Below are 13,081 nucleotides of genomic sequence, written 5' to 3' on the forward strand. Positions count from 1 at the left end.
GTTCATATATCAAAATGGGTGTCTGGACCTCCCATGGCAGTCTCACATGGCTACTGTGGAAAGTTTTAGCAGGCATTGCGATGGATCATAGGGCAGGAATGAGTGGGGTTCAATCCTGCTCATAAAGAGGCCACTAGACTACCAAGGTAGGCCTAGAGCGAGCCTTGCGGTGATTGAGCAGAATGGAGGTGACGGAAGGTGGGCTTGAGAGGGGAGCTTTTTTGATTGAGTGAGGGAAGTTTTGTTTTGAGTTTATGCAGCCAATATCAGTCACAGATTTGATATCAGCAGAAACTGAAGATACTGGGTTTGGTTGGGCTCTGCTATCCATGTTCCACCCAGATTCTGCAATGGCAATCCTCTAGTGTAGATTAATGTATAATAAATTGGTGGCAGTCATGTCACTGAATACTGGCATTCTAATATCATTCTTTTCAACTATTTATCAGAGTTAGAATAAGTTAATAATTCCCTAGTAGAACTGATGTGGGAGAGACAAATACACTGAAACATTGACAGGGAACAATATTCCTAATTTAGTAAATGCTTGTAGGTGGTGTCACATTAATAACTTTTTTTTAAATGTTTTGTCACTTATAATTTAGAATCCAAATCTAAGATCCTTTGATTGCAGGGAATTCAGTTGAGAAGTTCATGAGAATTGTTTTTAGGAAAACTTTGTAACCAATCAGTGAGGATCCTTAATCAGTCAGAAACTGGGTATTAATCTACCTATATACCATGATCTTTAATAGATTAGAAACATTATGGTCTCTAATCTGTGATGTCCAGTAGACTTAAGGCTCTATGCATGCATGCATTATAATCTTCATAGCTCATGAAGTAAAATATGCCTACCAACTGCTGCTTGTTACCAGTCTACCACGTGCTGATATAGAACATATGTTCTTGTCATAGGAATACTTTTATCAATTGGATATAATTTATCTTCTGTAGGGCCGTTCAGAAAATTGGCTCTGATAACAATAAGGAGTCCCAGAAACAGTATCAGAGGATGAAGAATGAGTGGAAAATGGCAAAAATTGCTCTGATCGTCATCCTGCTCTTTGTCATTTCCTGGTCTCCTTACTCTATCGTAGCCTTGATGGCCTTTGCTGGGTAATTATTAATGCCATTACAACAACTAAAGTAACTTTGAGAGATCGGACTGTGGGGCCTGCCCTTGCACATATTTCTGTATTTTGATTGGGTTCATAGAAATTATAGTTCATGCCAATGGAGTTTATCTATTTATGTACAGTCAAACCTCGGTTTGTGAGTAACGCGGTTTGCGAGTGTTTTGTAAGACAAGCAAAACACTCGAGCAAACTTTAACTCCCAAACCAAGCGTTGACTCGACATGCGAGCCCCCACCCCACCCCAGGAATCGGCTTTGCTTCTCCCCCAAGGCCACCGGCGCTGTTCCCTTCCTTCGTGACCGAGATCACCTCATGAGAATCTCGGAGAGGGTGAGAGCCAGAAAGCCTTAAGCATGTGCAGATGCTCAAGGCCCTGCAGCAGCACAGCATAGAACCAGCAGCAGGCACTTTCAGCACCGGCGCACAGATTGTAAGGTAAGCACATGGCCGGTCAGTGGGGAGAGGAGGCGATCTCGGTCGCGAAGGGAGGGAGTAGCGCTGGTGGCATTGGGGGAGAAGCAAAGCAGGTTCCTGGGGTGGGGTGGGGTGTCAAAGTGGAGGACAGCAGTGGGAGAAGACAGAAGAAGGGATATAGGTCGGGTCGGGTGTTGGGTCGGTAAGAGAGTGGAGAGATGTACCTATTAAGTCAGTGGAACGAATCATTCGAGTTGCCATTATGGCCTATGGCGAACTTTGCTTTGATATACGAACACTTTGGATTACGAGCATGTTTCTGGAATGAATTCTGTTCGCAAACCAAGGTACCACTGTATATCTATGTAACCCTGGTCATCACAATGTCTTTGGCACCAGCTAGCTCTTTGGGTCAGGTACCCACGACCAGAATCTATAAAACAAAGTTTGATTTTGAGCTTAATGCAGGCCGGGGCTGGACTTACTCCGGTAGGCGAAAGGATAATTTTTCCTGGTATGCAATCACTTCACACAATCTTTTACTTAACTGAAAAAAAAAAAAAAAATCAAGCTGAGACTGATGAAAAATTGATAACTTGAACTGTACTTGAAAATCTTGAGTTGCAGTTCAGTCACTTCAGATATTCCCTCATTGTATTCTCAATCTCTTTGCACAAAACCTTTTGTACCTGCAGTGAGTCATTCTGGGTCCCACCCTCATTCCTCAGCTCAGGACCACTTTTTATTCCCCACCAAGCTGAAATAATCCACAAGGGTTCTGCTGTATGTAAGGTCACTCTCATTCCCTTCTGAGATTGGTATCTACACAGTCTTTTCTGTTCCCTTCTGGCAATAGATTTGGAGCATAAAGTCCCCTTAATAATTTTCCTGGTAAGCTGCTACGGGTCTCTCTTCCCTGAGCCCGGGACAACGTTCTCCTCGGCATACTGAAATGAACACACTATAGTATTGCACTTTGGCAATTCATAAGAACATAAGAATAGCTTTATTGGGTCAGACCAATGGTCCATCAAGCCCAGTAGCCTGTTCTCATGGTGGCCAATCCAGGTCACTAGTACCTGGCCAAAACCCAAGGTGTAGCAATATTTCATGCTACCGATACAGGGCAAGCAGTGGCTTCGTCCGTGTCTTTCTCAATAACAGACTATGGACTTTTCCTCCAGGAAATTGGCCAAACCTTTCTTAAAACCAGCTATGCTATCCGCTCTTACCACATCCTCTGGCAAAGCATTCCAGAGCTAACTATTCTCTGAGTGGAAAAATTTTTCTCCAATTAGATTTAAAAGTATTTCCTTGTAACTTCATCTAGTGTCCCCCTAGTCTTTGTAATTTTTGATAGAGTGAACAATCGATTCACTTGTACCCGTTCTACTCTACTCAGGATTTTTTAGACTTCAATCATATCTCCCCTCAGTTGTCTCTTTTCCAAGCTGAAGAGCCCTAACCATTTTAGTCTTTCCTCCTATGAGAGGAGTTCCATCCCCTTTACCATCTTGGTCGCTCTTCTTTGAACCTTTTCTAGCGCCACTATATCTTTCTTGAGATAAGGAGACCAGAATTGAAAGCAATACTCCAGATGAGGTCACACCATGGAGTGATACAGGGGCATTATAACATTCTTAGTCTTGTTAACCATCCCTTTTTTTATAATTCCTAGCATCCTATTTGCTTTTTTGACCGCTGCCGCACATTGGGCGGAAGATTTCATCGTATTATCTATGATGACACCCAGATCCTTTTCTTGGGCACTAATCATCAAGGTGGACCCTAGCATCCTGTAATTCAGGTTATTCTTCCCAATGTGTATCACTTTGCATTTGTCCACATTAAATTTCATATGCCATTAGGATGCCCAGTCTTTCAATTTCCTAAGGTCTGCCTGCAATTTTTCACAATCCTCATGCAATTAAACAACTTTGAACAGTGTAGTATCATCTGCAAATTTAATCACCTCACTCGTCGTTCCAATTTCCATATCATTTATAAATAAGTTAAATAGCACCGGTCCCAGTACAGACCCCTGTGGCACTCCATTGTTTACTCTCCTCCATTGAGAAAACTGACCTACCTTCTGTTTTCTATCCGATAACCAATTCCTAATCCACAACTGAACTTTGCCACCTATCCCATTACACTTTAATTTTCTCAGGAGCCTCTCGTGAGGAACTTTATCAAAAGCTTTCTGAAAATCTAGATATACTATATCAACCAGCTCACCTTTATCCACATGTTTATTCACACCTTCAAAGAAGTCAAACAAATTTGTAAGGCAAGATCTCCCTCGGCTGAACCCATGCTGGCTCCGTCTCATTAAATCATGTTTGTTTACGTGTTCCACATGAATCTTTATCTCCATAGGCTGTTGATACTTCCAGGAGTTTCCCCTCAGTACTTGGGTTCTGGTGGGTGATCAGGATAACCAAAAGCCCTGCTTCTTCTCAACACCACCCTTTTATTTGCTTCCCTCCCCCCCCCCCTCAGGTCAGGGTTCTCCAACTCCATCCACTTAAACTCTCTACACACACACAACTCTCAGGGCTACATTCTCAAAAATCCATGTTGAAAACCGATGGGCTGCTGCTGCAGCAGTTATTGTAGAAATTTTAAAAAAGCAAGTCATTTTCCAAACAACACTCATGCAAATGAGGTTGGTGGGAAGTAGCGAAGATTTGCTAAATCTGCATGTGCCCATCACTAGTGATAGAGGTGGGCACATGTGCAGAAAAAACCTCAAAACAAAACCAAATTGAGCCACTGAAGTCAAGCAACCCCAAACCCCCACCCTCAGCAGCTTTCCCTGCAGATGGATTGACATGACTATCACTGATAACATTGTACTTTAGTACCATCTTTGAAAGCTTATTATTTTTCCTGTGTGTTTCATTGACCAGAGTAGCAGATCCAATGCTGCTTTGATTGAAAATGGCCCTGTGCTGTCCATTTGAGCTCACTGATCCCTATCAAATCAATTTTGTTTTTTTTCCATTTGATCTTTAACAATTTCCAGTTTTCCTTGATTCATGCTTCGTACATTCCATGTTCTTATGTTGAGAATATCTTTACAGCTTCTGATCTCCCTTTTCTGTCCAGCAACATCAGCATCAGGATATACTGGCGGCTTTGATCTGTCAGCTTCATAAACACTGGGCATACTCTGGGAGACGGTTAGATCTTCCCTAGTAGTATGGTGAGTGCCTTCTGACTTAGGGGACTATCTTCCAGCACTATATGTCAATTCTTTGTCTCATCATCATCAAGTTTTCTTGGCAGAATACAGAAGTAGATTGCCGGGCCTTTCTTCTGCGCAGTATAAATTTGATGTCGCCGTTGTGACATCAAACGCAATCCCCTACCTCCAATACTGCCCATCTGCTGCCCAGATGGGTGGTAGATCATTAGTATGACATCTCTGCTGAAACTTGTCCGCCTTGGGAGGCCCTTCTGGTATTGAAACTACCGAAGGCATAGCTTTCAGCTTCTCAGATGTTCACAAGCCCCAGTGGCACGTCAAGCCCATGTACTAAGACTGGACTAACTTACCCCTCCCCCCCTTTTACAAACCCATGGTGTGGGTTTTAGTGCTGGCCTCTTAACTATTTGGATTTTTTTGTGACTTTTATGTTTTTATATTTAAGACAGCCAAGTCCATATAAGACCCCTGAAGAAGGCATTTTTATTTTGCCGAAACACAACCCGTGGTGGATCATATTTATTTTATACATTATTTGATTTTTATCCTGTAGGTCACTTGTGATTGTTATACACACCCTTTGTGGATTGTTTTTAAGATTATTGTTTTTAAGTTATATGGATTCTTATTAAACTACAAACTGGTACATCCAATCTTCTGTTCCACAATCTTTTTGTTGCTTTGCTGCTTCATTTCTTTTGTGGAACCTTTTGGTGCTATTTGGATTTTGCTGTTAAGGCAGGGAATGCACATGTTACCAGCTGCTGCAAAGCAGCATGAAATTTACTGTGGGATTAATTAGTATGCAGTACTGGAGTACTGCGATAAATTTTTCTGCAGTTCAATAGCACGCGTGGAGGGGCATAATCGAAAGGAACGTCTAAGTTCATTTTCATCCAAGTCGCAAGTCATCGAAACAGCTTAGGACACATTATCGAAAAATACGGCCAAATTTTTTTTCATTTCGAAAATCGTCTAAATATACATCCTGCCGATCTGATTATCCAAGTCGCTAAATTGTCCATCTTTATACCACATTTTCGTCCAACTTTTCGTCCATCAAAAATGCCTAGAACAAGCCTTGTTGGAGGTGGGAGGGGTCTGCAAAGTGATGGACTGAACACCCAGACATGGCACCTAAATAGTGGGGTACCTTACAGGGCACTGCTGTGAACTTCACAAAAAGGATGCCATTTCTTCATCTCATTACAACTCCCTTTTAGGTCATGGTGAGCCCCCCCCAAACCACCTCTAGAATCCCCTAGACCCACTTATCTACCACCCCAATAGCCCTTATGGCTGAAGGAGCCACTTATATGCCAGTAAAAAAGGGTTTTAGGGGTGTATAAGGGAGTACACATGCTTCAATATCAGTGATTACAGGGGCTTATGGGCATGGGCCCTCCTCTCTATGGGTCCCTAACCCACCCCCAAGATGGCTTAAGACACCTCTGTGCAGTACAACTAGGCTTTCCTATGCCAGGCTGCCAGGTGATGATGTTCTGGAAGCACAAGTTTCAAGTTGTGATTAATATCTTTATCCGGGGGGGGGAGGGGGGTCAGTGATCACTGGGGTAGTATGTGAGGATCTGTATTATGTGTTTGCAGTGCTTATCTGGTCACTTTAGGTGGGTTTTTGTGACTTAGACCATGTTTTAAATGGTCTAAGTCACAATGTCCAAGTTCCATCGATTCTTGCTGTATAACTTTCGGTTAAACATGCAGTACGACTAAGTCAAAGCCTGCCCATGTCCTGCCCAAATCCCACCCTTGACACTCCTCCTGACACGTTTAGCTATGGTCATTCAGCGGCACTATGAAGGCCTAGATAGTTTATAAATACAGTACGTCCAAAACCCAGTTTTATTATTGACACTTTGATGTTTTTGACTGATGATCGTCCAAGTGCCAACCTAAGCTGGTTTTTGGACATTTTTCTCTTTCGATTATGAGCCCCATACTGTATTATTGCAGGCTGGTAAATAAAGGCCTAAATTTGGAAAAACAATGACGATCTTTCTGTTTCAGACAGTCAGGAAGTGACTAAATTGACTGTTAGATCTTTTTTAATTCTGATTATTCTCACTTAAGATATGCTAATGTCCTGACACCTTACACCAACTCAGTACCAGCTGTGATTGCAAAGGCGTCTGCCATCCATAATCCAATTATATATGCCATCACACATCCTAAATACAGGTGGGTCTTGACATTTTTCATTTTGTTACTGCTGTTAATATGTATTTATCAATTTGATCATTTCCCTAGAAGGAAAACCAGAAGTATATGTATTTATACCTATGTATTTAATTCTGAAGACCAACTTTAAGAAAACAAGGAAAAGTAATTTTTTTAAAAATCCCACAAATTAGTTTGCTTGCCCAATTTTAAGAGTGCATTGCTTGATCAAGGATTTAATTTCCTGCAATTGCTTGAAGGAGAAAATATCCACAGAAGTAATTTTGGGACTTTTGCCAAAAAAGGGCTAAACATTCAGCAAGGTTCCAGGAAATAATTTTAAAAGTATGAGGGGCTGCTGAAATGTTCTCAGCCCAACTAACAAAGTTGGGGGCAGTCTCCGTCAAGTGCTATACATGTACCCCCTCTTTTACTAATGCGTAGCGCGAGTTTTAATGCCGGCAGCGGCGGTAACTGCTCCGACACTCATAGGAATTCTATGAGTGTCGGAGCAGTTACCGCCGCTGCCGGCGCTAAAACCCACGCTACGCATTAGTGAAATAGGGGGATAGTCCAGTGATTTGCCACTTTTTTCATTCTGTATTTTTCCGACGGAACGAAAAAAGTGGAAAATCACTGGACTAAGGCCTGGATTCTATAAACGGCGCCAGTATTAGCAGGCGCCTAAAAACGGCCACCATTTATAGAATCGCAGCTGTTTTAAAACAGGCGTCTTTAATGTATGCCAGCATTTTGCAGGCCTACATTTAAGGCGCCTGTCCTGAGCCTACAGAAGCACCTAGTGTCGCTTAAGGATACCTAAGGTCATGTCCATTATAAACCATGCCCACGCCAGCATGCATGGACATTTTTTTTTTTTTTTTAAGTGCATCTTTATTGGTTAGGATGCCTAACACTGCCTAACTTCAGGATGGCGTTACTAGAACCCGGGCCTAAGTGTATAGCCCTCGATGGAGACTGCCCCAGCTTTGTTGGTTGGGCTGGGAACTTTACAGCGGCCTCTTGTACAATCTAAATATTTGAAATTACACCTATATTTAGCATGGGGTAATTCTATGAAGTAGATGCTAACAACTACAAGTCAGTTACACGTCTGAATATTAAGAATACTAGCACACATGCTCATATATGCAAACATAAGGGGGCTCAAAATTTGGCACCGGAAAATTGACACTAAGCACGAGTCTATAAAGAGCACACACCTTTTATACAGTAGAATTGTGCTTAGCACCAATTTTCATGCCTAACTTTGGGCACCAGACTTAAAACTGATGTAAATGCTGGTGCCCAGGTTAGGTAAGCTGAGGCAGTATTCTGTAACTATGTAACTTTTTGCAATGCCCTTGACCATGTCCCCTTTTGAGTAATGCGCTAGCAGAGAGGCGCCACACCTTAGAATAGTGAGCAACCAGATGCGCACGCAAATTTTATTGGGCGACAATTAACTTCAATAATTGACTATTAATACCTAGTACATTCTCCCTCCCCTTCCATGGTCTAGCATCTCCAATCCTTCCTTTCCCTCCCTTTTTCTCTCCCTTCCTTATGATCTGGCATCTCTCCCTTCCCTGGCCTTCCTTTTCCTCTCTTCCCTCCCTCTCCCCTTCACATAGGTACTCCCTTCTCTCTCTGTCACTCTCTCCCACCACCACCGCAGAAAACTTGCCTTCCATCATTGGCATTCACAATTCGCTGCTCTGGCCATTGTCAGGCCTTCCTCTCTGCTGGTCCTGCTTCCACTAAGGCAGGTACCAGCAGAGAGGAAGGCCCAACGCCAGCAGAGCAGTGATTTGTAAAAGCTGCCACTGCCAGAAAGGACCACAATGCTGACCCCAGGAGCACTCCCTTATGTACTGCACCCGGGGTGGACTGGCCCCTACCTCCCCCCCTTTGGAACACCACTGGATGGTGGTCTGATGTGTATTATGTGATAAAGATGGAACCCCTATCAGTATGGGTGAATGGGAGAAAGTGAGAATGTTGTAGGAGCTTCTGCTGCAGAGTTCAAGCTGCTAAAGATAGGAATGAAGTGAGACATCCTTGGAGTCTGAAAAGAGGATGTTCCTTAATAAAGACTTTTGCCAGTAGCAGATAGGCCTCTCAAGTCTGTCTTCATAAACTTAGAATAGAACTATAACATTTTCTCTCTTTCATTCCTTGCAGTGCATTTGATATATGAGGGTTGATTCATAAGTCATGGCAACTGTTTTGCCATGTATAGCCCTTGATGGAGACTTCCCCAACTTTGTTGGTTGGGCTGAGAACTTTTCAGCGGCCCCTGAGGCCATGTAGGGTTGTCCAGAGTCACAAGAAGTTTCAGTGGGAATTAAAACCATTCTGGTGCTGCATTAACCATTAGGCTACTCCTCCACTCAGAAATGTTAAATATGCGCATAGCTGTCTGAACTTTAGTTACAGTGAATATAATATGTATGACTGTCGATGATGCTCAAGTTTAAACAGAAACATGATGGCAGATAAAGGCCAAATGGCTCATCCAGTCTGCCCACTATCTTCTCCTCTCCCTAAGAGATCCCACATGCCTGTCCCACGCTTTCTTAAATTCAGACTCAGTCTTTGTCTCCAGCAACTGTACCAGGAGACCACAGAAGCCAACTTTTCAAAATGATTGGGGGTGCCCAAACTCCGCTATAGACCCTGCCTCATAATAATAGTACTAATTGTAATACCATTTTTTTAATTTCACTTTTCATATATACCTACAATATAAGCTTATTAAAAATACATAATGGTTTACCACAAAATTAAGCTACATAAAGTACACTGTAGGGTGCTTCTTAACATTCATTCCTACCAGAATGCCTGACCTTGGTCACCCATACAGATAAATTCTATGCAAATGCAAGACCACAAACTAAAAGTCGTAATGTTCAAGATGAAATCCTAAGAAACATGTCATTTGAGAACCTTATAAAATGAAGGTTTTTTTAAAAAAAAGTTTCACTGTGCGCAGAGTGAGCTAATCTTTTTTTGAATAAGGCCTAACATGTAATGCACTTGGTCAGTTTATATTACAAACAAGACCAGAAAGAACGAGTCAGACAGAAATATCACTTACCTACATTAGCAATCAAACCAGTTTTCCATAATTCTCCCAGGATGCAGACCTACATATATTTATTTTAAAAATTTATATACCGCCTGGAGTCTCTGCAGTTTTCAAAATAACATACGTAAAATAACACATACATAACATTATACAATAATTCAAAGCAACTCAAGAAGTGGAACCTAAAAACTCCTTGGTATTATCCTTCACTATCATTACAGTTAGATGAGGAACAGAATCCTAGGGAGCAATTCACAGGTATGCAACGAAATAAAGCTTAGTTTTAAACAATCTTCTTAGAACATAGTAGTATAAAATCCTGGGGAGGAATTCACAGATATGCATTGACAAAAAGCTTTGTTTTAAGCAATCTCTTAAAGCTAAGATGATCCGACCATAGTCTTAATTGACCCCGTAATTTATTCCATAGAGAAACACCCATGCATGAAAACATTTTTATTGTATGGCCACATACCTTATATTCATAGCCGATTGAGATATCAATCACATTCTACCATCCGATCTCAAAGCTTGGGATGGTCTATAGACTTCCCAAAGACCATGAAACCAATTAGGCACATAATAGTACACAGACTGATGCACCAAAGACAAAACTTTAAAATGGATATGTTGTTCCATTGGCAGCCAGTGAAGTCTTAAGTACAGGAGTTATGTGTGCTGTCCTTGAAATCCAGCTAATCAGCCTAGCCGCTGAGTTCATCAATTCTTGCAGTGCTTTCAACTTGAATTTTGTTAAACCCAGAAACAGCGAATTGCAGTAATCTAACCTGCAAAAAACAAAAGGAATTGACCCCTTTCCATTGCAAATGCAAGCAGTGTCTCACTTCCGGCTCACCGCACAATTGTTTCCCATGTACTCACCTTTATAGGATCCCTGAAGACTTTTTGTCGAAATGCGGACCTTGTTGGGTCCTGTATCCCTAGCGGACTAGGTCCTTTAAGGCTCTTATGTGGATGATTTATTTTTTTGTGGATGGAATTATTTTATGTGGATGATTTCAGTGTACCTTTGGAACTTTGATACTTTCAAATAAAGTCCATTTAGGAACATCGTCACTCCACAGAGTTTTTTTGGTTTTCCCTGTAATCTAACCTGCTCAGAAGTAATGATTGGACAACTGTCCTGAATCACAGATTGTCAAGAGGGATTTTAACCTGTACAAAAGACGAAGCAAAGCGTAGCCCTTTTGAATAACATACAGAACATGCTTTCCCATAGTCAAAAACATGTCAAGACAAACACCTAACACAGTAATCTCTTTCTTTACCTGTATCTGTTCACCCATAACATTCAAAGCCTCAATCAAATCAACCTCATTCTGCTTCCCCACAATGATCACTTCAGTTTTCAACACATTTAACTGAAGGCTATGCTGTGATATCCATTCACATACTTTCATCATATAATGACTCAGGTGCATCTCAACATCATTCCGATGGCCGTCAATAGGGGGAAAAAAAGAGAATATCATCTGAGTATAAATGCTAGAATAGAAAGATAGATGGATCAAGAACAATTGGGCACTTTACAGGCAGTACAGTGACTGGATTACCCCCCCCCCCCCATCTTTTTACAAAGCTGCACTAGGCTTTTTTTTATCGCCGGCCGCAATAGTATTAGCTCTGACGCTCATAGGAATTCTATGAGCATTGGAGCTAATACCGCCGTGGCTGGTGATAAAAAAAAAGCCTAATGTGGCTTTGTAAAAGGAGCCCTAAATTAAACAATGGCTCAGCATTAACTTTTTTTTTTAAACTTTATTTAACCATTTGCAGCATGAGTACAAGTGACTACAGTACATTGCCAAACAAATATCTAAACCGTAGATCCAGAATATATCAAGTAAACAGGAAATGAAAAAATTCACAAAAGGTGATAGTACGCCATCAAATGGTTCCACATGCCACATTCTAACTGTAAGACAAAAACAAATCCTCAAATTCAGTGGTTATTCATATGGAGAGCAGCATTGAATACATACATTGCGCTGTCACCCTGCCAGCACCATCTGTTTAATTTAGGCCTGTTATTGACCAGATGTAAACTAAACCTATAATTTATCTGAATAGCAGCTGAATATATCAGCACTATCTGGATAATTTATTTTCTACCCTTGCCCTCCCCCCAGCCTCCTCTTTTTGTATGTAGATAGTATCACACTGTTGAGTGATTTAAACAGCTCAGTATTATCTGTGTATTTTTCAGAAAATACATGGATAAGCAAGTTTTGCATGCAGTAGCTACTGGTGAATGTGTATCTTGCTGTGAATATTGTAACACGGGCTATATATTTGGATATTATAACGCAGAGTTTAGTGGTATGAGGATCTTATCGATGCAATCAACTCTAATCCTTTTCAGGTATGAGCAACAGAGAAGGCTACACAAATATATTTTTTCTTTGGACTGGTTGTGGGCAGAGCTGGGGCTAACCGAGCTAGAAGGCTGGCTGACACAGAATCTTCTCATTCCTCTAATACCCAGCAAATAAATGGTGCACACAGTTAGTAGCTTTAAAATGTAAAGGGTTTACTGCAACTTGGATAGCTAATAGGAGCAATTTCTTCAAGAACTTTGTACAGTCCTTCGTATAATGTCCAGTAAAGATAAGCAAGCTCAGCAGAGGCATTAACAGTTACACTTCCCTTCACTTCCCTTACTTAGAAGCAGCTCTCAATGCAAAACTCTTCCCGAATGGAATGTTACTCTTCCCGAATGGAAATCTGATATAGAGGACTTTCCCTCGGTTACTGTGTTGCTCCAGATGGATTTTAGAGCATTTCTCTACCCTTCCTTCTTTCTGCTCCACTTAGGCAGTGGTGGAAGACGGAGACTCTGTAACTGTACTCCTAGATACAGTCCAGCAGCTTTACGAGCTGTGAAATGTGAATCTGAACTACAGAACTGGCTCCTTAACACCAACAACTGTGTTTGTCAAAAATCTCGGAGTAATTGTAGGGTTACCAGAAGTCTGGATTTACCCGGACATGTCCTCTAGTAAGAGGACTGTCCGGGTGACTGGATGG

The 13,081-nt window shown here is 41.5% G+C and overlaps 1 protein-coding gene across 1 annotated transcript in view; it reads left to right on the forward strand.

Moving 5' to 3' along the window:
* OPN4 (opsin 4) overlaps positions 1-13,081 on the forward strand; it is a 162,712-nt gene that overhangs the window by 122,997 nt on the left and 26,634 nt on the right. Inside the window, exons 8-9 of the mRNA XM_033942952.1 lie at positions 958-1,119; positions 6,856-6,963. Coding sequence (XP_033798843.1) covers positions 958-1,119; positions 6,856-6,963 — 270 coding nt within the window. The remainder of the gene's footprint in view (positions 1-957; positions 1,120-6,855; positions 6,964-13,081) is intronic.

This window comes from Geotrypetes seraphini, chromosome 4 (assembly GCF_902459505.1).
Source record: "Geotrypetes seraphini chromosome 4, aGeoSer1.1, whole genome shotgun sequence".
Classification (NCBI taxonomy): domain Eukaryota; kingdom Metazoa; phylum Chordata; class Amphibia; order Gymnophiona; family Dermophiidae; genus Geotrypetes; species Geotrypetes seraphini.